The following is a 23,416-nucleotide window of genomic DNA, read 5'->3' on the forward strand; positions in this document are numbered from 1 at the left end:
AGGAGCCGGAGGCGGAGTTGGAGCCCTTCTCGGGGCGCGCCTCTGGCGAGTTACCCTGAAAGCTGGTCTCTGGCTATTGACATTGCGGTCGCGAGATGGGCCATCGACACAGTCAACTCCAGCTCGCGTGCAGAGAATGCATGGTCGTTCGACATCGCACTAACCAGCGTGAGTGAGAGCACTGCGGATCAACGACTAGGTCAGCACGTACCTTGAGCTTCTGCGAGCGACACCGCCGGCATGCACTGGGCACTTTTCTTCGAGGAGAGTGCATGGAACCGAAAAAAGACAGCCAGGGGCCAAGAGAGCTCTTTTGGAAGGATGCTTGTTGCCAGCAGTCAATTCGGAATTGTGATCATATCCGGTGGAACAGGGCAATCGGGAAGAGGTGAACGTCCAAGGTTTCTCCACAAACCTCAATGCACCTCTTCTCCACAAAACCCGGCTACTGAAGCCGCTGCCCAGTGGCCGAGGTAGGTAATGTACCGGTAGTACTGTAAGCACTGGATTTCCGCCGGAACTTGACGCAAGAGCCCCTGTGGACAGCCGCGGTACCCCTTGGCAAGCATTAATGATGAAACATTGTACCTATATACACAAGTATACATCAAGTTCTGAATAAACTTCTCAAGAAAGAAAGAAGAAGAAGTAAACCCCTCCCCAACATCAGTACAGCATGATCAATGGCCGTTAATGTTATTGCATTGGCAAGCCAACTGTGATCAGACTACATTTGGCGTCAAGATGATATAGTACCAAAGAGTTGCAGCATGCGCCGCCAGGTACATTAAAACCGCCTCTGTCAATGGCGATTGGGTAGACTGATGCTGGAACCTTAAGCGATCGTCAGTCCTTTTCAAAATTCACCGAAGTCAGCCTTGAATAATTGAGATAATCTCGAGCGATTTGGCCCCTTTTCCGAAGATTAATAATTATTGGTATAGATGTAGAAAGTTATTTATACTGCGACAGCCTGCACAGCAGAAAGCATTGTGACCACGTCCGCCAACGTGTGGCTACCTTTGACAAAGCCCTCGGCGTACGGGATACGCTCTTCCTCTGTGAGACCGATTAGCAGGCTGGCTATATTACACATTCGTCACCCATCCATCGCAAATGTCACTCACCAAAAAGTACTCTCGCGTAGTCCTTGGGGACACCACCAGCAGTCTCGTTCCAAAAGGCCGTCAGGAAAACACTGGTCTCTCCGTAGCTCCCGGAAAGACCGGCGGCCGTCAAGTTGAAGCCCGGGTTGATGAGCTTGGCATCCCAGACACGGGCGGCGCGGGCCCTGGCAGCGGTTTCCACGGTAATGACAGGTGAAGTAAAGGGGATCCGGATACCGTACCGCGCAGCCGTGGCGGCCCAGATGAGAGGGTTAAAGTGCAGGTCGTCGCCGAAAAAGGCGTCGTTGCGCGACAGCGAGCCGTCGTGCTCAATGGCATTGTGGTGCGCCGTGTCCTGCAGGTTAAAGGTCGAGCTGTTGCCCGTGGTTGAGACGGCGAGGGCCGACTGCGTGATGCTGACAAAGGACTCGGTCGAGAAGCCCATGGCGGCCTCAAAGGCCGACTGGATCGTGGCCAGGTCAATGTTCTTGCCGTCGTGCGGAAGCCATCCGTGGTTGGCCATGGCGTTGAGCATCGGGCACGGCGAACGGCCTGAAAGATTAAAACAGTCATGTCAGTCACAGTCAACTCGGACACCCTTGATGCGTATTTCAGCGGCAGACTCACTGTCGCCTAGGCCCGCGGCCTTCCATGCGTGGCCAGCGGGAGCTGACAAGGCCGTGACAGCAACGAAACTGCTGGAGGCAAGCCCCAGGACACCAAACTCGGTACGCATTTTGACTTGAGAGAAGTTGATCGAACGAGTGTGAATTATTATAGTGAGCAACAGCTACAGAGTGAATGAGTGGACGGCCGTTGAATTAGCAGAGCATTTTCGACAACCTAGAAACAAGCCAGCCAAGAGGCAGGCCGTCAAGGGACGGGGCCCATCGCTTTATGTATATCCATGGATCTCACGGGAATCACGAAAAAACCGGGGTCTTTTATCGATGGAGAACCCGTTCTTTCTCTAGTTCAGATCCGTTGCTCTCGGGAAGCTTTTACGCCGTCGTAGAGTCTCCCGAGAGATCCAAGTCTCCAACATGACCTGAAGGAAAAAACCCCTGATAATGATGATATGGGAAGAAAAAAAGATCGTGTCTAGCGCAGGTGCAGTGAGATTCCAATGTCCCGGGTGGATCAAGCCTTCGGGAAAACGAGCCTGTCACAGCGGCAGTATTGACAAGCTAGTAGACGTTTTCCTCAGCGCGGTCTAGCTTGCACTCACCTCACCATGCAAGCGTCTGCTATAGACGCTATAAACGTGAAAGATCGCCAATGAGGATCGGCAACATTAGCCTTTTTGCCCGGCTCATCCACGACCTGGCAACCTGGGGGTCAATGCCTTTTCTTTGGGCTGCGGCCGCACCGGTAGATTATACTTAGTGGTAGAAACCCTCCAAATTCCCCTGTTCAATTACTTTACGCATCTCCTGTGCTTGTGTTACCTAGAGCGCGTTTACGAAATCACATTTACAACGCAGATGCATGGAAAACCATGGCACGCCCCTGGGAATATCCCCAACACAAGCTTCAATGATTTTCAAGGATTTTCTAGCCTCATGCCGCCTGCAATAGTATGGCGAGAGATTGTGGGTTACTCAAAGGACTGCTTACAAATAGGCGCACAACCAGGAAACATGGATGAAATTGAGATGGAAACCCACTCATAGGGATCGGATGCCAAGAGCCGAGTATCAAAGCCGCTGAGGGTCAGCGCATCTACAGTACTAATTTAGTGTGAATGGTAACCAAACAAGCCCAAACTGTCGGGAACAGACAAAATAGCTCTGATCCTGCTCCCTAGTACCGGGCGCTACTCTCGAGGCCTTGACTTTCTTCTGACTATTTAACATCAAAGCGCATTGCGCAGGCGACGATAGGGTGATAAAGAGAGCAGCCAGCCACAGTTGTCATGCTCAGACCATTACCCGACGCATTCTGCAGGCTGAGTGTGTTCAGCTTCCGCCAAGGGGACACTGGGCTGCGGTGTAACAGCGCACTACATACAACACAGGTCGCCACAGATAGCGGAGGAGGATAAATGAAAACAAACTTGCTTTCAGCGCCATCTTTTAATCCTGGTATATCACCCACTCAGAAAGGACGTGCAATATCATCACACCGTTTCGTGTACATGCCAATTTTGGCGCCGAATTTCACTCCCAAGTTGTTCACTTCCGAATGCTAGTCAACATTCCTTTGCAGTCACTGTTTGCCCCTATGTGGCCAGCATCAATTCAAGATTTCTAAATGTCCATCGGCTTGACTTGGCCATCAGTCTTGAGGACGGTGCTTGAAAAAACATAATGGCAAGGTTAAGCACAGGAAGTCGTGGGCCGTCTTAGTCAAGATTGGCGCAGGAAAGAGTTTACGAAAAGAATTCAGAACTAAGCGAAAGAAGAATTAAGAGTAGTACTTAGGAGTACAAGTTGTCTCCGTGCCCCAGCAACAATCCAGCCCACCAACCGTCGTCCCTCAATTATATTTGCCAGGACAAGACACGACCTCCCGTCAATGCTCATCCTGCCATGACTTTCAAGCTAAAACGCCAGTGCTCTGCCCAGCATCTCGTCGGGGTGGACCTAGGTCTTCTCAAGGTCATACTATCCACGATATCGAGCATAGCAAGTGGCCATGACCCACCAACCGCGCTTGTGGGCGATCTGTATCGCGTAGATACCCGTGGGTGAGCTACCGCTGAGGATAGCAATTTTGTGCTTCCTGGAAGTGTCGACAGTTGAAGCGCACTTCTCAATAGCCGTAAAGGCCGTCAGCCAGGCCGAAGGCACACTGGCAGCCTCGGTCCACGGCATATTTGGTGGCTTCTTGACGACCGCGCTGCTGCCCAGGTTGATATGCACTCTGTCTGTCAGTGTCCCTGAACCATCCATGGCTCTAGTCACGCCCATAACATGGTCGCCCGGCATATCTGTGTTTACCACCATGCCATCTGGGCCCACGTCGAGCAGCTTGATCTCGATGACAACACAACCCCGGCCAGCGTGCATTGAGAGTTGCAGTCTTGTGAAACTTGTTTAGCAGTACTTGGTCAACTCAAGTCTCGACGGCATTAACATAGATAATCTGCACGTACCTGGACGCGGTGATTTCCTCTACAGCAATCTTGGCCCGCTCATTTGTCTGGGTGACTTGACTGACGGGTAAGAGAGCCGGCCGAGCTGAACACGGTTTGCGTAGTAATGCACCGGATAGGCTAGTAGAAATACCAGCTGGCTGGTGATGGCCTCCTCCTGTGGGTGTCTATGGTGCAACGTCCTGTACACTGTGGCCTCCTCCAGCTTTCGCTTCTTCACAATTTGAGCGTGCTGCGCAATTCGACAATATTTCTTGCGTGAATGAGCAGTGACCGCAGGGATTTGGTCGCTGCAGTGGCCATCGTGAGATTTCCAATAGATCACATCATCGATAGCGCGTGGGATGGTTATAGGTCTTGGTCTTGGTCGTTGAATATATGAAGAAGGAGAAAGAAAAATAAGCAAAAGGATTAGGGAAGAAAATCAAAACATGGGATGAGGCTTTATATAAGAAAGTCCAGTCCTTAGCGAACAGTAACAATAACAACAACAATGACGACAAAGCCGAAATAGTACTTGGCAAGGACGTTAGATACGATTCGATTTTCGATATTTGGAAAGCGCTACTTTTTCCATGACACGCATACATACCCAGGTATCATTGGCATTTCAAGTAGGTCCGGACCAGTACGGCCACTCTGACACACACATGGATGTCTTCCCCAGCCCGGGCCTTCTGGATCTAGAACTATCCTGCCTGCCCTGATTTCATGTGGATCAGATGCTGATTTAAGGCGCGAGATTCATTGTTCTCTGGAAAGGGGAGGGTGGGAGCCAAGAACTCCCGCTGCAGTCTAGGTCTCGACCGATGCCGATGGCAGCTATTGACATGCCATGTGGTTACCCTTGCGTGACAGGTCCTCTGCCTCCGAACAGCGGGTTCACTTGAAGTGGTAGTTTCATGATGAGATTGCGATGACTGTCACTACGACAATCAAACTAATAAAAATTTGAAGTGATTTGGCGGTTATGCGTAACGAAACAAGACTTCAAATGGAAGCTGTCTTCACCATAGAGAGTGGCGATCGACATTTAAAGCTGAGTACAATCGTTCGCGCCTACCCCCCTGCGCCCTCATAATTCATCATTTGTTTTTGGGCGAGCTCAATGATGAGTGGCTACCTGTTCCTTGAGTGGTTGTTTGGCCAACGCGACGACGAGATGTTCTAGACCAGGGGCGGCATCTTGGATACCTCCTGCCCCAGTAATCGCCCGTCACCTAGACGAACCGTGAGCCCCCTTGCTGTCAAGCAAGGACGTGGAGGGCACCTACTATCGGCAGGTCAGAGAGCTGTGTCTTCTGAAGATAAAGACCGAGCATATCCTAGGAGGCAAGAACAGATTAGATGGCGCCGTGTTCAGGGCCACTTCCGGCCTTTCCTGGCATCCATCACCTCTCGCGACCCATACCACTGAAAGGAGTACTTGCCTTGCTTCCGATGAGTGTACCTCATTTTTCAGCCCAGCAGGCGAGTGATTTCAAGGAAAGCTTTTATACATGTCTGCATATGAGGTAATAGCCAAATTCCTTCCTAGAATTTTGTGATTGTTCTTGTTTCTGAAATCTCTTTCCACTTCGTCTCAGGACCTCGGTCACAATATATGTATTGCAGGAATGTTCATAATGATGTGCTGCCTCACAGCTCAAATACCAGTGAGCAATTTGCAGAATAAACAGTAGACCTCACAGTGCGAACATGATTCCATTCACTTAATGCATTGCTCTACGTCACTTGTCTTGTCGGCTATAACTTTGCTTCCTTCTCCTTCTCTGACCGCTCCGTGTGCCGTTGCTCAGCAAATACCTCCTCCCTATCCCTGACCTCGACCTCGGTCGCCGTGCCCTTGGCGAAGCGCACCAGCACAACGCGCTCCCAGTCGCCGCCGCGCCCCGTGCCCTTGAGCTCCGGGCCGGGCCTCTCCAAGCTCAAGACGGCGCGGCCGTCGGGCAGCACCAAGGCCGTGACGGGGCTAATGACCTTGTCGGCCCAGGAAATCTGCGATGTTGCTTGCTTCAGCGCCTTGGGGTGTGTAGCTGTGGGTGTCTTGTACAGAAACTCGAGGAGTCCCCGGCGTTGGGCTTCATAGTGCTGGGCTGCCGCCGTCTCGGAAGACCCAGTTGGCGCGGGCTCAGTGCAGTGCTGCGAGACCAGCGTCAACAGAAACGCCTGTGGCGGGAAAAGGATCACCTCGCCCCGCTTCTGGCGCGCAAGCCAGGTTGAGGCATCCTCAAAGACCGATGTTGTGATTTCTGTACCGTCTGGGGTCGGCAGGACCGCCTCTGCCTGGCTGGCTGCCGCGGTAATATCGGATGTCGCATGTGAGGTTGACTCTAAACCAGACAATGGTAGCATGTACAGATACATTTGTGTTGTAAATCTCTTTGGCGTGGCTGGTGGCGTAATCCACCGCGTAAAGGGATGTAGGTTTTCTGAGCCTCCAGTGATTAGTATTTAAAAGACGTGGTATTCACATGGTGGCATTGGGTATTTACCTAGGTCAGGCTCTCCTCCTACACTCTTCAGCCACTCTTCAAATGAAATCTCGTTGGCGTATATCCTCTTTCTCGCCGCATCTCTCTCGGCAGCCGGCAAGCTCAATAATCCACCATCAGCGCCGCGTGCAAGCAAGACACCCGTCTCCTCAAACGTTTCTCGGACGGCACCCAACCTATACGGCCGGCCGTCCTGGTGCCGGGCCGGGTCGTCTGGCGGCGGCACTGCTCCATCATGGAACTCGGACAAGTTACCGCCCGGAAAGACATGTGCCGACGCAAAGGCAGACGACGTCTTGACCCGGTGCACCAAGAGCACCTGATTGGTCGGGGACAGGAGTATAATGCTCGAGCTGGGCCGCGGGTTCATGGGCGGCTTGCCCTTGGGCTTGTCGCCCGATACGCCCGCGATCGAGTAGTGGGCAACTTTGGACGTCATGACAGTCACCACTTTTCGCTCGCGAAATTGTGTCAAAGATGATGGAGCACGATGCCGCGTACTGTGTATGTAGCCAGGCGCCGATCGGGTCGCTCTTCCGGCTATATTGTGTGCACCAGCTGTAAGCAATGTGAATGATCGTGTCAATGAAAGCACAGACTTCTGGGTGGGGTGGAAAGGGCACAAGAATAGTATGTGCCGCGATAGCCTTTGCGACATTGCTGAGCTGTGACCTTGAAAATTTGGGGAGGTTTGAGCCGGTCTTTATTTAATGTAGTTCGGAATAGTTAAGCGATGAGGGAGCGCCGCGAATTTGGAGATGCCGAGGTCTGACACCAGAGTTGGGGGTTCTCCCCGCGATTTTGGACACTTTGCCCGCTGCTGATCCCGCAGTGAAGCGCTACAGAGACAGCAGAGGTGGTTGGACACTTTTCATCGCCAATTCAAGAAATTGCTGTAACACAGGACAAAGCATGACTGTTTATGTAAATATAAATTCATACAAAGAATCTCGAAAGCGATTCAAGTCTGTTATATGTTGGGAGCATTATTAAATAAATGCTCATGAGCAAGATAAATAGGTACGAAAAGCACCGGGGTATCATCAATATCGTTTTCTCTCCTTGCCTCGAGTATTCTCTTTCCAAAGGCAAATTATACTTTTCGACTCGCACCATTTCTTAACCTCTGCAGGCGAGGCTTCTCCATCATAGCCCACTCTTGTGAGCTGCCCACTGTTTAACCACGCCGTCAGTTCTTCTAGTACCACGGGGTCATACATCAGCATCTTTTCATGCCATGATGGCTCATCTGGATCTCTTGACCGCGGGGCAGAGGTGACTGCTTTTGTTATGTGAGCGAACATGTCTGCCTCCTGTTCAGTGGGATCGAGATTCAGAGAGGTTTCGCCCTCTTCCATCAATGAGAGGTCCATCGGCGGAGGTGACGAGAATACAGATTCCGGGCGGGAATGAGGAGAAAGCGAAAGATCATCGTTCTCCGAATCCGCAATCTCCTTTTCCTTCTTGGACGATTTCTTTCGTCTTGGAGAAGCTGTCGCCTCCTCTAGATTTGTGGCACCATTTCCATCCACAGATACTTTCCTTGGACGGCCACGTCCTCTCTTTGGTGAGACCACTTGGGGTTCCACTGACACTATAGATTTGTCCTTCTTTGGTCGACCGCGCGGTTTTTTCATGGTCTCAGCTTCAGCCACAGATGCTGCAGAGTCTTGTTTTCTGGGGTTGTTCCGGACGGCAGACGTTGATATTGACGCTGGTGCACCCAATGTTGATGATGCCAACGAAGCACCAGGATGTTGGTCCACCCAACACTGGTTGAGTAGTGCTATCATTGCCTGCCGCCTCTTGACAGGCTTGAAACCGAATGTGTTGATCTGCTTGGCTAGCTGAGCATCGGTAAAGAGCTCATATTTCGGGCGGGGCGTCAATGCATCATCAGTTTCCTTGCTCGTTGACGGCTCTTGCGTTGAAGACGGAGGTTCCGAAGTGTTCGCAGATGTGATCTCGGCGATACCGTCGGCCTTCTTTTGGTATTGCCAAAAATGTGACTTGGGATTTGTTGGAGCATTTACAGTCTGTGGCGGGCTTGACAATACATCCCCGATATCAATAAAGTCTCCTTTTGCATCATTCTTGCCAACAGATTCTGTTTGAATAACAGCAGTAGCAGCCTCCACTCTGTCGCCGATGAGTTCGATAGTTTCAGCTTCCAGCAGATCACCATCTGTGCCTCTCGCTCCAGCATGCCACAGCCCAGTCCTTTTGGCAGCCTGAGGTGGTGAACTCCCAAAAGGATCGTCCTGCGCAAAAGGATCATCTTGCATTGAAGCTTTGATAGCCGCTTGCAAGTTGCGCAATGTTCTTGGGGAATCTTCTAGCATAAGCTGGCTCGAAGTGCCAAAGAGAAAGTCCTGTGCCGTGGATTGTTTCAATGCCGAACTTGGTGATAGGAGAATCGGGTCCTCGATGGTGGCTCCCTTCTTCTTTCTAGGTTTTGCTGGCTTCTTCTTGGGCTTATCGCTGTTCCTGTCCATGGCGATAGACTGGTGCTCGACTAGGGCTGTAACTTGACCATCGGTATCAAAGTATCTGAGTAGAGAATCCTTGGTCCCGGGAGCGAGCAAATCAACGTCGGTAAACTCTGGAGGAGCATACGGTGCCGTGGCAAGCTCGGTAATGGTTCTAGCCTTCTTCTTGGCAGTAGGGGGTTTGACGGGTGATGTTTCTTTGGACTGTTTCGACTGTTTCTCCGGTTTGTCGTCGGTTATAGACACAAGTTCAAGACGTTTGCGCTTTTTCAAAACTTCACGCGACGCCTCTGATGCCTCTTGATTCCCTTGTTCATTGATCTCCCTTTTCTTGTGTGCAAACTCGTCGAACAGATTTTGAAAAACGTCCTTGGAAGCTGCGGCTTTCTCGATCGAAGAGAGGAGCTCCTTGTCATCTGACTCAGAGTCGAGAACTATAGGAGCACTGTTTGCACGTGGCGGCGTCCAGTCTATCCGCCTTGCCAATGCTGGTTCCGGAGGTTGCTGAGATTCGAGGGATGTTTTCGAATGCCCATTGTCGGTCGGATCCTTTTCTGCAGTGTCTTCTGGTACATTGGCAAAATGGTGAGAAACAGTTTCAACCTTCTTTTTTGCCTTGCCCTTGTCTGTAGCTGTCTTTTTTGTGACCCGACCCTTTAGCAATGGAGGCTGGGCTGATGGAATATCGTCGAATGGGATTTCTGTCTTTGTCTTGGATTTACTCTGGAAGCGCTTTGGTGAGAGTACGACACCGGCATCGTCTCCTGCACCAAGCGCATCTTTTGCTTTCTGGGATTTCGCTCTGGGCTTTCTCGCAGGTTTCGGTTTTCGGGGAGGCGAATATGTGATCTGCTCCGTGTCTATGTCAATTTCGGGGGCCTCGCGCAGTATATCAGCGGCGCTCGCAAAGGTGGTTCGAGCAGTGGCTGGGATTGCTGCTGCATTGCTCCCACTTCGCAATGGCGGCGCCTTTCTTGGGCTTTTCTTGAATAACTCCTTCAGGTCGGGAAGATCTGCTGGCGAGGACGACCGTACGACATAGGCCTCAAACTTGGATGGTTTAACCGGTGAAGACATGGTCAAAGTGGCGGCGGTCCTATGTGGAGAATTGAAGTATATTCGCGGCCGAGCTGGTATGCGACCAGCGCATCCACGGAGAACTGAGGGAGGCAGATTGGGAATGGGTTATCGCAACAGGTGTCTTGTGAGGATACGATTGGCGATCAGTAACATGAGTTGACAGAGGAGAAATTGATAGTACATGGAACTCCTTTGCCAACATCAAGAATTATATCGTTTCACATACGATGTTCCCAATAAGGTGGTGAATTGGATACAGCTCGAGCCTTGATGTCGACAGGATTGCACCGCGGATATGGGAACCTTGGAGGGGCCGTGCTGCCATTGCCTGGCGTCTTGGGCGTAGCGCTCTACGCGACGGCGCCACGAGAGCACGTGCTTCTTTTCTTTGCGCTGCCTTGACAGAAAGAGGATCCACTCGAGCTCTTACCTCGACCCCGACCCACTTATCTTCCAAGACCACGGACCGGACTTCAACCGCTGACTCAGCCCACAACCCCTCCACCGAATTTTGCTGGATAACAATAATTTGAGACTTGGAGCAAATCGACTTCTCTCACTCGTGACGACAATTGCGACCGACCTGCACATCCTTGCCCACCCAACACCCTTTCAAGGACCATCACCAGACAAATTCACAGTCGCCAAAATGGAGAACGACAAGGGAGAAATCGTCGACCTGTACGTGCCAACTGAACCCCCCAATTGATGGAGAGCATGTGGAAAGATGGAGGAAGAAAAAAAATCATCAAACCGAGCCTCCCCGAATCGAAGACAAAAGCCCGATGCGAAAAATACAGAGTTGCAAGTCTGCGATACTAACTCATGTGTCCATAGCTACGTCCCCCGCAAGTGCAGCGCCACCAACCGCATCATCAAGGCCAAGGACCACGCCTCTGTCCAGATCTCCGTCGCCAAGGTTGACGAGAACGGCCGTGCCGTCCAGGGCGAGAACCACGTCTACGCCCTCTGCGGTTTCGTCCGTGCCATGGGTGAGAGCGACGACGCCTTCAACCGCCTGGCCCAGCGTGACGGTCTCGTCAAGAGCGTCTGGAGCGCCCAGCGATAAGCAATGGATCTTTCTGTCTGTGGTATGTCGACGACAAAAGAGTTCTCCTGCGAGAAGCGATTCATCAGGACCCGCCCCGGCTGACGCGCATTCGCATCGTCAGGTTTTTCGGTGTTGACTGGATCATTGGGAATAATGCGGCAGGATGGAGGGACGATTTCATGTGGTACCTGCTTTGATATGCACCTCGCCGATTAGAAACGTCGGTCGCACCAGCATCCTGACAAAGGAACGGAAAATAAAAATCGATTCCTGAACCAACCCATACTTTACGCCTCTTTCCACGATTTGCGCATCACGATGTGGTCCCGTCCTGCAGTTGATTTTTGTGATGGAAACCGGCTAGCAAAGGCTCCTCGCAGCTCACCTTTGCGTGGTCACTATGCTCGAGGAGTCTGGGGCTACCTCGATAGTCTCCGTGCCGCAGATGAGTGACTGGCCTTGAAAAAATTGTGATGTGCGAGCTGTCCATCATGGTACAGATACGGGTCATACATGTCTCCAATTTGTCCGAGTCGTCTTGATGGACCTTGATGTTTGACGGATTACAGACTTGTCCCGTTGCCTGAGCGCCTCGCGCAGGTGGCGGAGCTCGTTTTGTCAATGACTTCCAAGGGCATCCTTTTGACCGAGGCAGGACTACAGATTCCGAACTCACGCGGCTGAGCTAGAAACTCTTCAGGACCTGTGACTATGTAATGTGAACACAAATGGGCACATTTTTGCTGGCTATGATCTGACCCTTCTCTGCCCATCGACCAAGATATTAACATTCTATTATGGTTGAGCAATCACTCCATTGTCTATACTCCAGAATTTACTCCAGATTTACACCCTCACAGAATATCCGCAATTCATGTCGTCCGAGAGAAGTCGCAGGTGCTGGTGTAAACCTAGTGATTTTCAGGTCCATGTAACCGAAACAAGTAATATGGGCCACCCCAGTCCGGCAAAGTTTCCTTAGCTCCAGCCATTCGAGTAAAGCTCAAGATTGTATCGGGTCCAGCTCGATCGCGGACTTGTCATGACGCAAGGGACATCGCGAAGAATGTCTCTAATCACGCACAGCACATAAAGAAGAAATGTAGGTTCCAATTCAATGGCTTTTCCTTGAGCTGAAAAGTTTCAGGCCTCGGTTACACTAATGATACCCCATTTTCGCACTTTGTTACTGCGTTCTTTGTCGCGTTCACCATTTACTCGTTTTCCTAAAGTGTCTTCTATACATTACCAACTATCGCACTTGTCATTAGCGACCATGGCCACCATGCCACTCAAGCGAGGTCGTCCTCCCAAGGGCACGTTTGATGACCCAAAGGACGTTGCCGCGGGCACCACACCACTCAAGCGAGGCCGTCCGCCAAAGCGCCAGGTGCCCGACGTTGAGCCAGAGGATCTAGATGCTTCAAACAAGAAATTCAAGCTCGCAAACGGCTCCTCAAACTTGCGCGATCCTCACCCCTTCTCCGCCGAAGCAGAAGAGCATGGAATTGTGCTCCGTAAATACTACCCACACGAGATGAGCAATGCTCGCGCGCTCGCCTACAATAACAACGAGATACCGCGTCCCATTGAGACATTGCTTGGCGCACTGGAAGGCACAGGGCAGACGCGCAAGGGCATCAAGGCTAAAGACGCTGTCGTGCACTGGTTCAAGATGGACCTTCGAACCTCGGACAATCGTGCCCTGTGGCTTGCAAGTCAAAAGGCGAAAGAAGCTGGAGTACCATTGATTGGCCTATACGTTATTAGTCCCGAGGACTTTAAGGCGCATCTGACTGCGCCTGTTCGCATCGACTTTATGATTCGCACATTGCACGTTCTGAAACAAGACCTGGCCGCACTGGATATTCCACTCTATGTTGAAACCGTAGAAACCCGAAAAGATGTGCCTGAGCGCATCATTGAATTCTTGGAGGAATGGGGCGTAAGCCATTTGTTTGCCAATATGGAATACGAGGTGGATGAGCTACGCCGGGATGCGAATTTGATAAAAACCTGTGCTGAGAAGGGCATTGATATGCAGGTTGTCCATGATACCTGTGTTGTTCCGCCCGGGCTGCTCACGAGCGGCAGTGGAAAACAATACTCCGTGTACAGCCCGTGGAGACGGGCATGGGTCGCCAAGATTCACGCTGACCCAGAGCTGCTCAACTTGTTTGACGCTCCCGAGAAGAACCCAGCCAATGCGCGAGACAAGGTTGCTGCCCTCTTTGATTGCGAGATTCCCGACGTGCCAGAGGGGCACCAGCTGTCTGAAAAAGACGCGCAACGTCTACACGCCATATGGCCGGCAGGCGAGCATGAAGCCAGAGCCAGACTCGAGAAATTTTGCGATGAAAAGATCGGGCAATATCATAACGCAAGAAATTTTCCAGCTGGTGTCAGTACCTCGAACATTTCTGTGCATCTTGCAGCCGGCACTCTCAGTGCGAGAACTGCGGTCCGATATGCGCGTGATCGAAACAAGACAAAGAAATTGGATGCTGGCATGGAGGGAATCCAGACTTGGATCAGCGAGTTGGCCTGGCGTGATTTCTACAAGCACGTCATGGTCAACTGGCCATATATCTGGTTAGTGATGACCAAAATCTTCTTACTGGACAATTGTGAGAAGCTAACGAGAAACAGCATGAACAAGCCTTTCAAGCCTGAATATTCGAATATTACCTGGTCCTACAACATGGCACACTTTGATGCTTGGAAGACGGGGCACACGGGATTTCCGATAGTCGACGCCGCCATGCGCCAGGTCCAGTCCATGTCGTGGATGCATAATCGCTGCCGCATGATCGTGGCTTCGTTTCTCGCCAAGGACCTGCTGCTTGATTGGCGGATGGGAGAGCGCTACTTTATGGAGAATCTGATTGATGGGGATTTTGCGTCCAACAATGGTGGCTGGGGCTTCAGCGCCAGCGTCGGAGTCGATCCGCAACCATATTTTAGAATCTTCAACCCGGTGCTTCAGAGCGAAAAGTTCGATCCCAAGGGCGAATACATTAAGAAGTGGGTGCCAGAGCTGAGGGAATGCAATGAGAAGGAGGTGCACGACCCGTATGGCAGAGGCGCTGCAAAGAAGGTTGAGAAGATGGGCTATCCGAAGCCCATTGTTGTGCACAAGGACTCGAGGGATCGGGCCTTGGCTGTGTACAAGGAAGGGCTGGGGCGGGATAAGCCTTGAGGTGATGAGGTTGTACTCAAGATTAATATTTGCATACCTCATGCAGATTTCATGAGGAGCTTTGCGTATATGCCGTTGATGGAACGACTCTGGGCGAGAAGATAAACCTGGAGTCATAGATCGACATCCCACGGAGGTCGCCGCGTCCGCAAGCAATAGTATACTGTACAGAAAAGCACCCGTGCCGAGAAGCCGAAAGGTATAAAGACCCTAGAAACAGTCTCCAGAAGACTAGGGATCAATTCCAAACCGTCCCAACAGGGCGGTTCTGCCCAAAGGATGCATCTCTTATTCTGACTTTGTCAATTGATCATACAAGACAACAACACACCTCGGTTATATGTCTTGTTGAAGCTCTCGCAGTCTTCCGACGATTCGCAACTGGCCTATCCGATATGCCGGATCCGATGTCAAGCGCTAGACAGGCCCTGACCCTGGATCTTCTGGCCTTCCCGAACCGGGTTGTATTTCATCCCCACTCATGTAACAATCGCAAGTAGATAAAGCGCCGGCACGCCATTGGTCAATTGGTGCCATATTCGCCCTTTGGGATGGTTGCCAGATTGGCCCAGAGAGCGGCGAATTTGTCACAGTCATAACGATTGGTGATGGGTCGTTGGTATATCTATTTCCTATCTAGATCAAGATGTGTTTTTGAGTTTGGGCGAACATGGTATTCTAGACTCGAATTTCTTCTGGCATGGTATGGTCCTCTGACCACGAGTCGCCCAGACTACACTGCAAATGTGCATTCCCCCGGGGCCCTGGTTCGGTTATAACCCCAAAATGCAAGGGATTGTGATGATAAGACATGCGATCAGCTCCATTGTATGCGCGTCCCGTATCGCAGCAAGCCGATGCGGTCGCGGCGGGCTTGGAAAACTCGGGTATACATAGTGTGCGACGATGCCGCGCCGGGAGCTTGGTTTTCTTGGCCGTCCAAGTCTGTTGCTTGTACTATACGCCATTGCATCTGAAACGTCTGTGAATGCCCGGTTAAGAGGCGACCACCAGGCGTGAGTGACCCCATCACAATGGCAACCGATATCAGCCACACGCCGCCCGAGCTTGGCGACGAGGAGAAATCCCCGAATACCACGTACGAAAAGTCGGGGCTCAAGACGGCGCACAACCTCCACGGCCAAGATGTCGAGCTCGAGAACGGACACCTCGCCGAGCTCGAGGTGGACATGAGCCGGGTCCTGTCCAAGGTCGAGGACGAAGGCGACTATGAAGCCGATACTTCCCCGTTCCCGCAGGTGAGGGCCGTGGTCCCGGAGACGGACGACACGGCAATTCCTGTCAATACGTTCCGGGCTTGGCTACTTGGCATTGTAAGTTGCGATCATATCTCTTCAGAGCGCACAAAGTAATGGCCGAATCTAAACAACAAATCCATTCTAGATCTTTGTCTTTCTTGGCGCCGGAGTGAACCAATTCTTCTCCCTTCGCTACCCCGGAGTCCGCATCGTGTCCCTGGTCGCAGAGCTTCTCGCCTTTCCTCTCGGAGTCGGCCTCGCAAACACCCTGCCCATTGGCCGCTTCAACCCGGACCGCCACTTCAACATCAAGGAACATGCCCTCGTCACCATCATGATCTGGCCCGGCGTGCTGAGCAACGTGGCGCTGCTGTCGTCGCTGCACTCGCGCGCCAACGCCATTGCCGACGGCTGGCGCATCACGCGCATCAAGTTCTTCATGGTCGTGTGCGCCGCCGCCTTTGTGTGGTACTGGTTCCCCGGTCTGATCTGGACCGGCCTCAGCTACTTTACCTGGATCTGCTGGATCGCCCCCAACAACCTGGCCGTCAACCAGGTCTTTGGCATGGTTACGGGTATGGGCCTGTTCCCATTGACGTTTGACTGGTCCATGATTGCCTACAACACGAACCCGCTCCTCAGTCCGCACTGGGCTGCGCTCAACGTCTTTTTCGGATTCGCCTTCTTCTTCTGGATTGTGACGCCTGCTCTATACTACACCAACACTTGGTTTACCGCCTACATGCCATTCTGCACAGCAGATGTCTATGACCGATTCGGCGACGTGTACGACGTTTCCCAGGTTTTGACAAACAATGAATTTGATCAGACAAAGTACTCGGCGTACTCGCCTCCCTACCTCCCGGCTACATTTGCATTTGTCTATGGACTATCCTTTGCCTCCATCACTAGGTAATCATCATCACTCTCTATCGAGATGCGACCAAAAGAGTACTAACCGAGTTACCTTAGTGTCTTGTCCCATGTGTACTTTTTCCACTGGGACGAAATCAAGCACGCCCTCCGCGGAACCCTGAAACTGGATATTCACGCTCGTCTCATGCGATCGTACACTGCGGTAAAGTGGTGGTGGTGGGCCGCCATTCTACTTGTCGTCTTGGGCATGAGTATCGGTACCGCCGTGGGTTATGACACCGGTCTTCCCTGGTGGGGAGTCATCCTGGCCTATATCATTCCTGCCGTCTACATGATTCCCTGCGGTATGATCCAGGGTGTAACCAATGTCGACGCCAACCAGCTCAACGTCCTTTCCGAGTTCATCGGAGGTTACATGTTCCAGGGCAAGCCGATTGCCAACATATTGTTCAAGATCCTGTCCACGGATGTGGTCGGCCAGGGACTGTACTTTGCCGCCGATTTGAAGCTGGGCCATTACCTCAAGATTGCCCCGCGAACCCTCTTCTTTGCCCAGGGTGTCGCCACCATCCTCGGCGCCCTGACCCAGACGGGCGTGACCCTGTGGATGCTGGGCAATGTCGACGATATTTGCTCCGAGGACCAGCAAAACGGCTTCTCGTGCCCCAACGGACGTACCGTCTTTTCATCGTCGGTCATTTGGGGTCTGGTCGGTCCCGCGCGCCTGTACTCTGTCGGCGCCATCTACTCGGGCCTGCTACACTTTTTCTGGATCGGTCTCATCCTGCCGCCCATGACCTATTTCATCTGGAAAAAGACCCGGTCCGACTTTGTCCGCAAGATCAACTGGCCCCTCATCTTTGTGGGCACGTACAATGTCCCGCCCGCGACTGGCATCAACTACTCGTCGTGGTACATTGTCAACCTAGTGTTCAACAAGATCATCTACCGCCGCTTCTACGCCTGGTGGACAAAGTACAACTATGTGCTCGCCGCTGCCCTGGATACCGGATTGGCCATTAGCGGTATTGTGATTTTCTTTGCCGTCACCTACGGCCCGAATGCGCAGTTCCCGGATTGGTGGGGAAATACCGTCTGGCAAAACACGGCCGATGGTTTGGGCCTGCCATGGTTGCAGATGCCCGATGTTGGATATTTCGGAGGTGCTAATGGAACTTGGTCGTGAGCAATGTACATGGCATGCCAAGTCACCTATAATCACAAATAACCACAGTGATTATAGAATTATTCTTTAATATATAGCAGCAATCCCATGTAATCACAAGAGTTCGTTTACATCCACAGTCCTTATGCTAGCCTCCGGTACAACGTCTCCCTCGCTAGGCCTGCGTTGGGCCTGCACGTCGTCCAAATAGCTCAAAATCTGATGGCATGGAATAATTTGTCCTAGATTGTCTCGCAACTCAAAAAGAGGCATGTTTTGCTTGTTACACATGGTCATCAAGAGCTTCTGGGCGCACTCTAAGTTGAATGGCTTTTCCAGCTTTGCTATCCAGCACCATCCTTCTTGAGGATTTTCCAGAGGTTCTTGAATGCATTGTGATCTCAGTGCTTGCTCGACGTCAATGAAGACAATGATTCTAGTGCAGTCGCTCTTCCTTTTCCAGCACAAGATGCGGTTTTCCCGTGGGAAGTCGGTATAACCCATCATGCGAACCATCTGGATGTTGGATCGAGAAATGAGCAAAGTTTCGGGTCCAGGGGGGTACATTCCTACAAAGTCCCACGCTGTTTCAAATAAATAGGCGTTGAAGTTGAGACTCGGCTGGTTCATAAGTTCTTGCTGCGCATGGGTGATGATGATGACCTTTTGCGACACTCTTTTCAACTTCTTCGATTCAATAAGCATCGGGACTAGCCACCGCTTGCGCATGACCAGGAGCCGATCGTTGCTTCTGCCATGAACCTCGAGCGGCAGCAGAAGGCATCCACTACCTCAAAAGGGCCGGCCTACTCTGTCCGTTGCCCAAGGCTCATCTTGAGGAATCACTCGGGATAAATGAGTAAATCATTCTGCTGCCGCCTTGGGTTCATCTTCTCGCGGCCAAAGTGCGCAAAACTCGCGCTTTCCGTTCCCTGCCCCCATCAATCCCATCCCGCTGGGCTGAATAGCTCGGCACACCCATCTTTTCAGGATACGTGCGCAAATCTAAGGGGCATCCTTTTCCTATTATTCTCACAGGAGATACTCCGTTTACGTCAGTGTGTGTCTTTCCAGCCCTTCCGAAGGCGTGATATCGCAATCCTCGTTACTAACCGTTTTTTCTTATTGAAGCCAACATCCCCCACCCCAATCTTGTCCGCATCCCGCGTGCGCTCAGCATATGAAAGATGTCCGATAGGAAGGTACGTTCATTGTGTTTTCCTGCAGCCCAACTAGAAGTCAGGCACGCTCAGGCTTTTTATCCAGGCCAGGTCTCTGCCAGTGACGCCGGTCCTTCACTCGCCCTGGGCTACGCCTGCGAGGCGGGGTGCATATGTTTGGGTACGCATCCCCTCAATCCGCTCCCGAGCCTTTCTCTCGTTTTGCAGGGCTTGCGGCGATCTGAAGGATTCAGAGGCCAGAAATCGGGGCGCGGAAGACATCGTGTGTGGATGAGACCCCCAACCCGCGGGGGCGGGATGGACGCCATGAACCCACGAAACCGCGAAACCGACCAAACCAGGGGCCAGGATGCAGGTGCGAGGCAGCCTTTCAGCTCAGATGGCCGGAATGCAAGGCTTGTAAGGCTACCAAGTGGCTGGCAGATTAAGTGACGCACTGGCAGTGGTGGTCACCTTGGGTACTCTGCGTCACTTTTTTTGCTACCCTCTTGGCTACTCACATGCCTACGCGTGGCAATGGCACTGCAGAGTGGCAGCCTTAAATCGCACTTTGGGGTAACACGACATGCCAATTCTGCCTATCACAATACTGAGCGTAGTACAAAAAGCCAGTGACGCTGCCATACTAAAAGTAACCAACAACCTTAAAATCTGAAAAACCTGTAGTTACTTAAGCTGAGACTCTGTCATCTCACAGTTGCATCGCATTACGGACCCTTTACCTAGGTATGTCTTTAGTCTCCCTTCTATCCATATCAGGAGCTAACTACCGGGGGAGACATCTCGTAACGCCGTACGATGCATCCTTTCTCGTGGATAAAAGCACATTTCCCCTTGAATACATCGCTTCCATCGCTTAAAAAGAGGCGCTTTCGCCACGTTAAAGTATGGGCGTGGGAAATAGTGGCGTGCACCATTGCCTTCATAATGATGATGGCTGTTGCGGTTACAATATACCCGCATGCCAACCGCCCCCTGCCGCAATGGCGTTATGGAATTACAATCAACGGCCTCTTATCCATTTATAGCATCGTTTTACGCGGCTGCCTCGGCTTTGTTCTTACCTCGTGTATTGGCCAATTGCAATGGATTTGGTTTTCCGCCGATAGACGTCCTCTTTACGATGCAGTTCTTTACGATAACGCCGGCCGCGGACCATGGGGATCACTTGTATGGCTTTGGAAGCACCATATTAAACAGCCACTCACCGCATTTGGCGCCCTTATAACGCTTATCTCTATGGCTATAGATCCTATCGTTCAACAGCTCGTGGCGCCGGTTAATTGTTCGTGGCAGGCCTCAGAGCTTAACGCGACGTTGCCTCGAAGGAACTATTTTGGATATGAATCGACTCTTCCAATGCCACCCGCGGACAGCACAAAACTTGAAAGGGCGGTCGCACTTGGTATGATATCTTCTGGTGATGATATTGTATTCCAATGTCCCACTGGGAATTGCACATTCCCGGAAACCTTTGGCACATTGGGATTTTGCTCCTCTTGCGAGGATATTTCCAGAAGGCTCTCATTTACTTACGAATGCTGTCATGATAATATTACTGGCAATTGTACAGAAATTTCGCACCCAGCCAATTGTTCTGGTCCCGGCTTTTTAGGGATCAATTTCGTAACCAGTCTTCATGCCGGCGCCCTCAATGGACCCAAGATCTTGAATATTACCACCCCCCAATTAGCTCAACCCTCTTTGGATCCAGCATGTACAAGCTGCATCAGAAATTGGGCAACGACACCGGTCGACTTCAACCTAGGCGGCATGGTTAAGGGGACGGAGGGTTACTCAACGACCGATACCAACATACAACTGGTTTTCGCCAACACAATTTTCAACAGTACAAATGTCAACCCGCTTACTGGACAACAAATTCTTAACTGCGACGCAGCTACACCCGAGCACGATTCCTGGACATGCATTGGTTACGGTGCAGCTAGCTGCACGCTATCGCCATGCTTCAGGCTGTATAATGCCTCGGTTACTGACGGAATACTCTCTGAGACACTCATCGACACTATCAAGTTAGTAGCCCCAAGTAATGAATATCCAGATGACGAAACCATCAATTATTTTGGACTTCTTGACACCCAGTGTCCTTCACCGGCCGACATGGAACTACTCACAGCCCAGAATATCACGGTCCTTGGGCCCGAGCCCCAGCCCTCTAGTCGGTGGCAGCGGTTCTATGTTCCGGGAAAGAAAAACGCGACCTACTCCGCCTGGGTCCCGAAAAATTTAACGGACCCCTTTCAAGACGATTGGCTAGTACCAGAAGACCTCTGGACCCAAAGCTGTGCATACGCAATTGGCAGGGAAATGGCACTGTTCATGCAAAAGGAACTGTTTTTTAAGCTTGGCCAGAACACGGATCTGAGTGCATCTATGATTGGACTGCCCATTTCCGTCTCGACCGGAATCGGCACATCAGACCCGTGGTTGGACGTGCTGAGTTCGACTTTGCTCACTTTTGAAATCCTGGGCGGGTCGGAACTGATGCAGCGCACTTACAACTATGGGAATTACTCGTTCGCCTTGGTCGAGGAGATCATGGCTAACATATCCGAGTCCATCACACGCTTCATGCGCACTCAGGAGGCGGATCCCGAGTACGACTTCGGCGCCCCAGTGCAAGGCGAGTCATTGAGCGCTGGGACGTGCCTCGCCGTGCGCTGGGGCTGGATCGCAGTCCCGGCAGCCGTAACCACGTGCGTGCTCATGTTGCTCACCGTCATCGCAACTGGCACCGCCCAGAGCCGCCTGCCTCCTTGGAAACAGTCGTTTCTCACCTGGGTGTTTCACGGCCCACGGCCCCAGCTGCATCAGCAGTTCCAGCATCAGTCTGGCCCTGCGATGCAAGGCATGGAGAGCGCTTCGGAGGGTGTGTACGTCACATTTATGAGCGCGGATCCCGCGAATCCACATATCGTGGAGAATGAGACACCGGAAGAGACACGACTAGGGCGTTGGGAGAGGGTAAAGCATTTCCTGTCCGTGGCCTCTTTTTTCCCGAGTATCTCAAAGAGGCTGAAGAAAGGAACTATGAGTGAGGGGGGCGCCACCTCTACTACGGCAGCTGTGTCAGAAGAAGAAGTAATACCTGACGTAGACCAAGAGAGAGTAACCGGAGCTGAGCAGAGCCCGCTGCTCAGTAGACGAGACCTGGCGAATGTAGGAGGGAACGATCCATCTTTTTTGCCTCCCGAAGAGAACAATGAGAATCCCGAAGAATTTGGGCGAAATTTAAATGCTGCTCTAAGCAATATAATAAGCGAGGCGAGTGTATAATAAATTGCTTTTGTACTGTTTGTTCAATTTCAAGGCTCTGGGCAACTATTCAGCGCCCCATGTATGTCTCAAAGCCCTTATCTATAAATCCAGCCCCCAAAAGCCCTGGAAGCAGCATGGGCAGCTATATTAGGCACCACGTGTCTCAGGAGATCTTGGCTTTCCGCAAATGAGTGTTGGCGTAAACATTGCAACCAGGGAACGCGGGCGGCGAGCTCGGTACGTTGACGACGCCATCGGCCCAGACGCGGTGGGCGCGGACGAGGGCATCGGGGGCGAGGCCGAGGCTGGCGGCGCGGGCTGGGGCCGAGCAGCAGCTCGGGGGCCTCGCCCGACATCTTGGCGCAGCGGCGGCCTGTGACGGCCACGAGCCGCCATCGCAGCTGGTGCACGTCATGACCAGCATCCGCTAAGCAGGTGATTGGATGGCTCAAATTTCTAGTTTTCAACTTTCTCATGATATCTAGCACGTCTAGGTACCTGGTTCCACTTTACATTCCGCTTGATGAGGTAACAGAGAAGGAGCACCAAGAGACCCGCCCTGCTCACTGGATCTTGGTACACTTGCGGCGCGGCGGCGAAGGCTCGACTGATTACATTGCCTCAGTTTTCGACTAGCTCAACCAAGGCGATGCACCTTTCGTCACGAGAGAGATGGTCAGAGGCATTGTGCACTTGCTGCCAGGTGATGCGAAGCTGGATGTTCAGCGAATGTATATTCCCCAGCAGACAGATGGCTCCAGCTGTGTGGTCTCGACGTCATTGCCCACGCTATCTCTCTCATAGCGACAAAAAATGGCCACAACCTGCAGCCCGAGCACGAGGAAGTCAACTTCATGTGACGCTGATTGTTTTATGCATTCGCAGAGCGAATAAACTTGGCCCGCTTAGCCGATGCGCAACCAGCCTCGCAGAATTCATCAAGTACTTCTTGATGTAGCTATTGAAAGAGCAGCGGAAAACAGTGGTTTACACGGTGCCTCTCGCGGCAACAAGACATGATAATTATTTGCAGCTGTTGAGGATCATCATCCCTTTCTTTTAAAACGACCCCAGTTTGTCTTTTCGGTTGTCTATAAGCACAGGAGCCTTATAACCTAGATATCACATAGCAAGGCAGT

The 23,416-nt window shown here is 51.9% G+C and overlaps 9 protein-coding genes across 9 annotated transcripts; 4 read left to right on the forward strand and 5 right to left on the reverse strand.

Moving 5' to 3' along the window:
• Positions 1-1,119: 1,119 nt before the first annotated feature.
• Positions 1,120-1,842, reverse strand: PFICI_02509 (uncharacterized protein; the record flags this gene model as incomplete). Its single annotated transcript, XM_007831090.1, has 2 exons — positions 1,120-1,658; positions 1,734-1,842. 2 exons carry the CDS (start codon positions 1,840-1,842, stop codon positions 1,120-1,122), a joined length of 648 nt encoding a protein of 215 aa, XP_007829281.1.
• A 1,870-nt stretch (positions 1,843-3,712) lies between these two features.
• On the reverse strand, positions 3,713-4,117 carry PFICI_02510 (uncharacterized protein; the record flags this gene model as incomplete). Its single annotated transcript, XM_007831091.1, has 1 exon — positions 3,713-4,117. One exon carries the CDS (start codon positions 4,115-4,117, stop codon positions 3,713-3,715), a length of 405 nt encoding a protein of 134 aa, XP_007829282.1.
• Positions 4,118-5,949: 1,832 nt separating this feature from the next.
• On the reverse strand, positions 5,950-7,137 carry PFICI_02511 (uncharacterized protein; the record flags this gene model as incomplete). Its single annotated transcript, XM_007831092.1, has 2 exons — positions 5,950-6,635; positions 6,699-7,137. 2 exons carry the CDS (start codon positions 7,135-7,137, stop codon positions 5,950-5,952), a joined length of 1,125 nt encoding a protein of 374 aa, XP_007829283.1.
• Positions 7,138-7,741: 604 nt separating this feature from the next.
• On the reverse strand, positions 7,742-10,264 carry PFICI_02512 (uncharacterized protein; the record flags this gene model as incomplete). The annotated part of the gene is made up of 1 exon (XM_007831093.1): positions 7,742-10,264. One exon carries the CDS (start codon positions 10,262-10,264, stop codon positions 7,742-7,744), a length of 2,523 nt encoding a protein of 840 aa, XP_007829284.1.
• Positions 10,265-10,916: 652 nt separating this feature from the next.
• PFICI_02513 (40S ribosomal protein S21) lies at positions 10,917-11,336 on the forward strand (the record flags this gene model as incomplete). The annotated part of the gene is made up of 2 exons (XM_007831094.1): positions 10,917-10,948; positions 11,105-11,336. The coding sequence occupies 2 exons, from the start codon at positions 10,917-10,919 to the stop codon at positions 11,334-11,336; spliced, it is 264 nt and encodes an 87-aa protein (XP_007829285.1).
• Positions 11,337-12,594: 1,258 nt separating this feature from the next.
• Positions 12,595-14,517, forward strand: PFICI_02514 (Deoxyribodipyrimidine photo-lyase; the record flags this gene model as incomplete). The annotated part of the gene is made up of 2 exons (XM_007831095.1): positions 12,595-13,910; positions 13,968-14,517. 2 exons carry the CDS (start codon positions 12,595-12,597, stop codon positions 14,515-14,517), a joined length of 1,866 nt encoding a protein of 621 aa, XP_007829286.1.
• Positions 14,518-15,551: 1,034 nt separating this feature from the next.
• Positions 15,552-17,838, forward strand: PFICI_02515 (uncharacterized protein; the record flags this gene model as incomplete). Its single annotated transcript, XM_007831096.1, has 3 exons — positions 15,552-15,851; positions 15,922-16,688; positions 16,749-17,838. The coding sequence occupies 3 exons, from the start codon at positions 15,552-15,554 to the stop codon at positions 17,836-17,838; spliced, it is 2,157 nt and encodes a 718-aa protein (XP_007829287.1).
• A 93-nt stretch (positions 17,839-17,931) lies between these two features.
• Positions 17,932-18,546, reverse strand: PFICI_02516 (uncharacterized protein; the record flags this gene model as incomplete). The annotated part of the gene is made up of 1 exon (XM_007831097.1): positions 17,932-18,546. One exon carries the CDS (start codon positions 18,544-18,546, stop codon positions 17,932-17,934), a length of 615 nt encoding a protein of 204 aa, XP_007829288.1.
• Positions 18,547-19,925: 1,379 nt separating this feature from the next.
• On the forward strand, positions 19,926-22,141 carry PFICI_02517 (uncharacterized protein; the record flags this gene model as incomplete). The annotated part of the gene is made up of 3 exons (XM_007831098.1): positions 19,926-20,403; positions 20,572-21,892; positions 22,117-22,141. The coding sequence occupies 3 exons, from the start codon at positions 19,926-19,928 to the stop codon at positions 22,139-22,141; spliced, it is 1,824 nt and encodes a 607-aa protein (XP_007829289.1).
• Positions 22,142-23,416: the final 1,275 nt, after the last annotated feature.

Source organism: Pestalotiopsis fici, assembly GCF_000516985.1.
Source record: "Pestalotiopsis fici W106-1 unplaced genomic scaffold PFICI_Scf_2, whole genome shotgun sequence".
In the NCBI taxonomy this organism is placed as follows: domain Eukaryota; kingdom Fungi; phylum Ascomycota; class Sordariomycetes; order Amphisphaeriales; family Sporocadaceae; genus Pestalotiopsis; species Pestalotiopsis fici.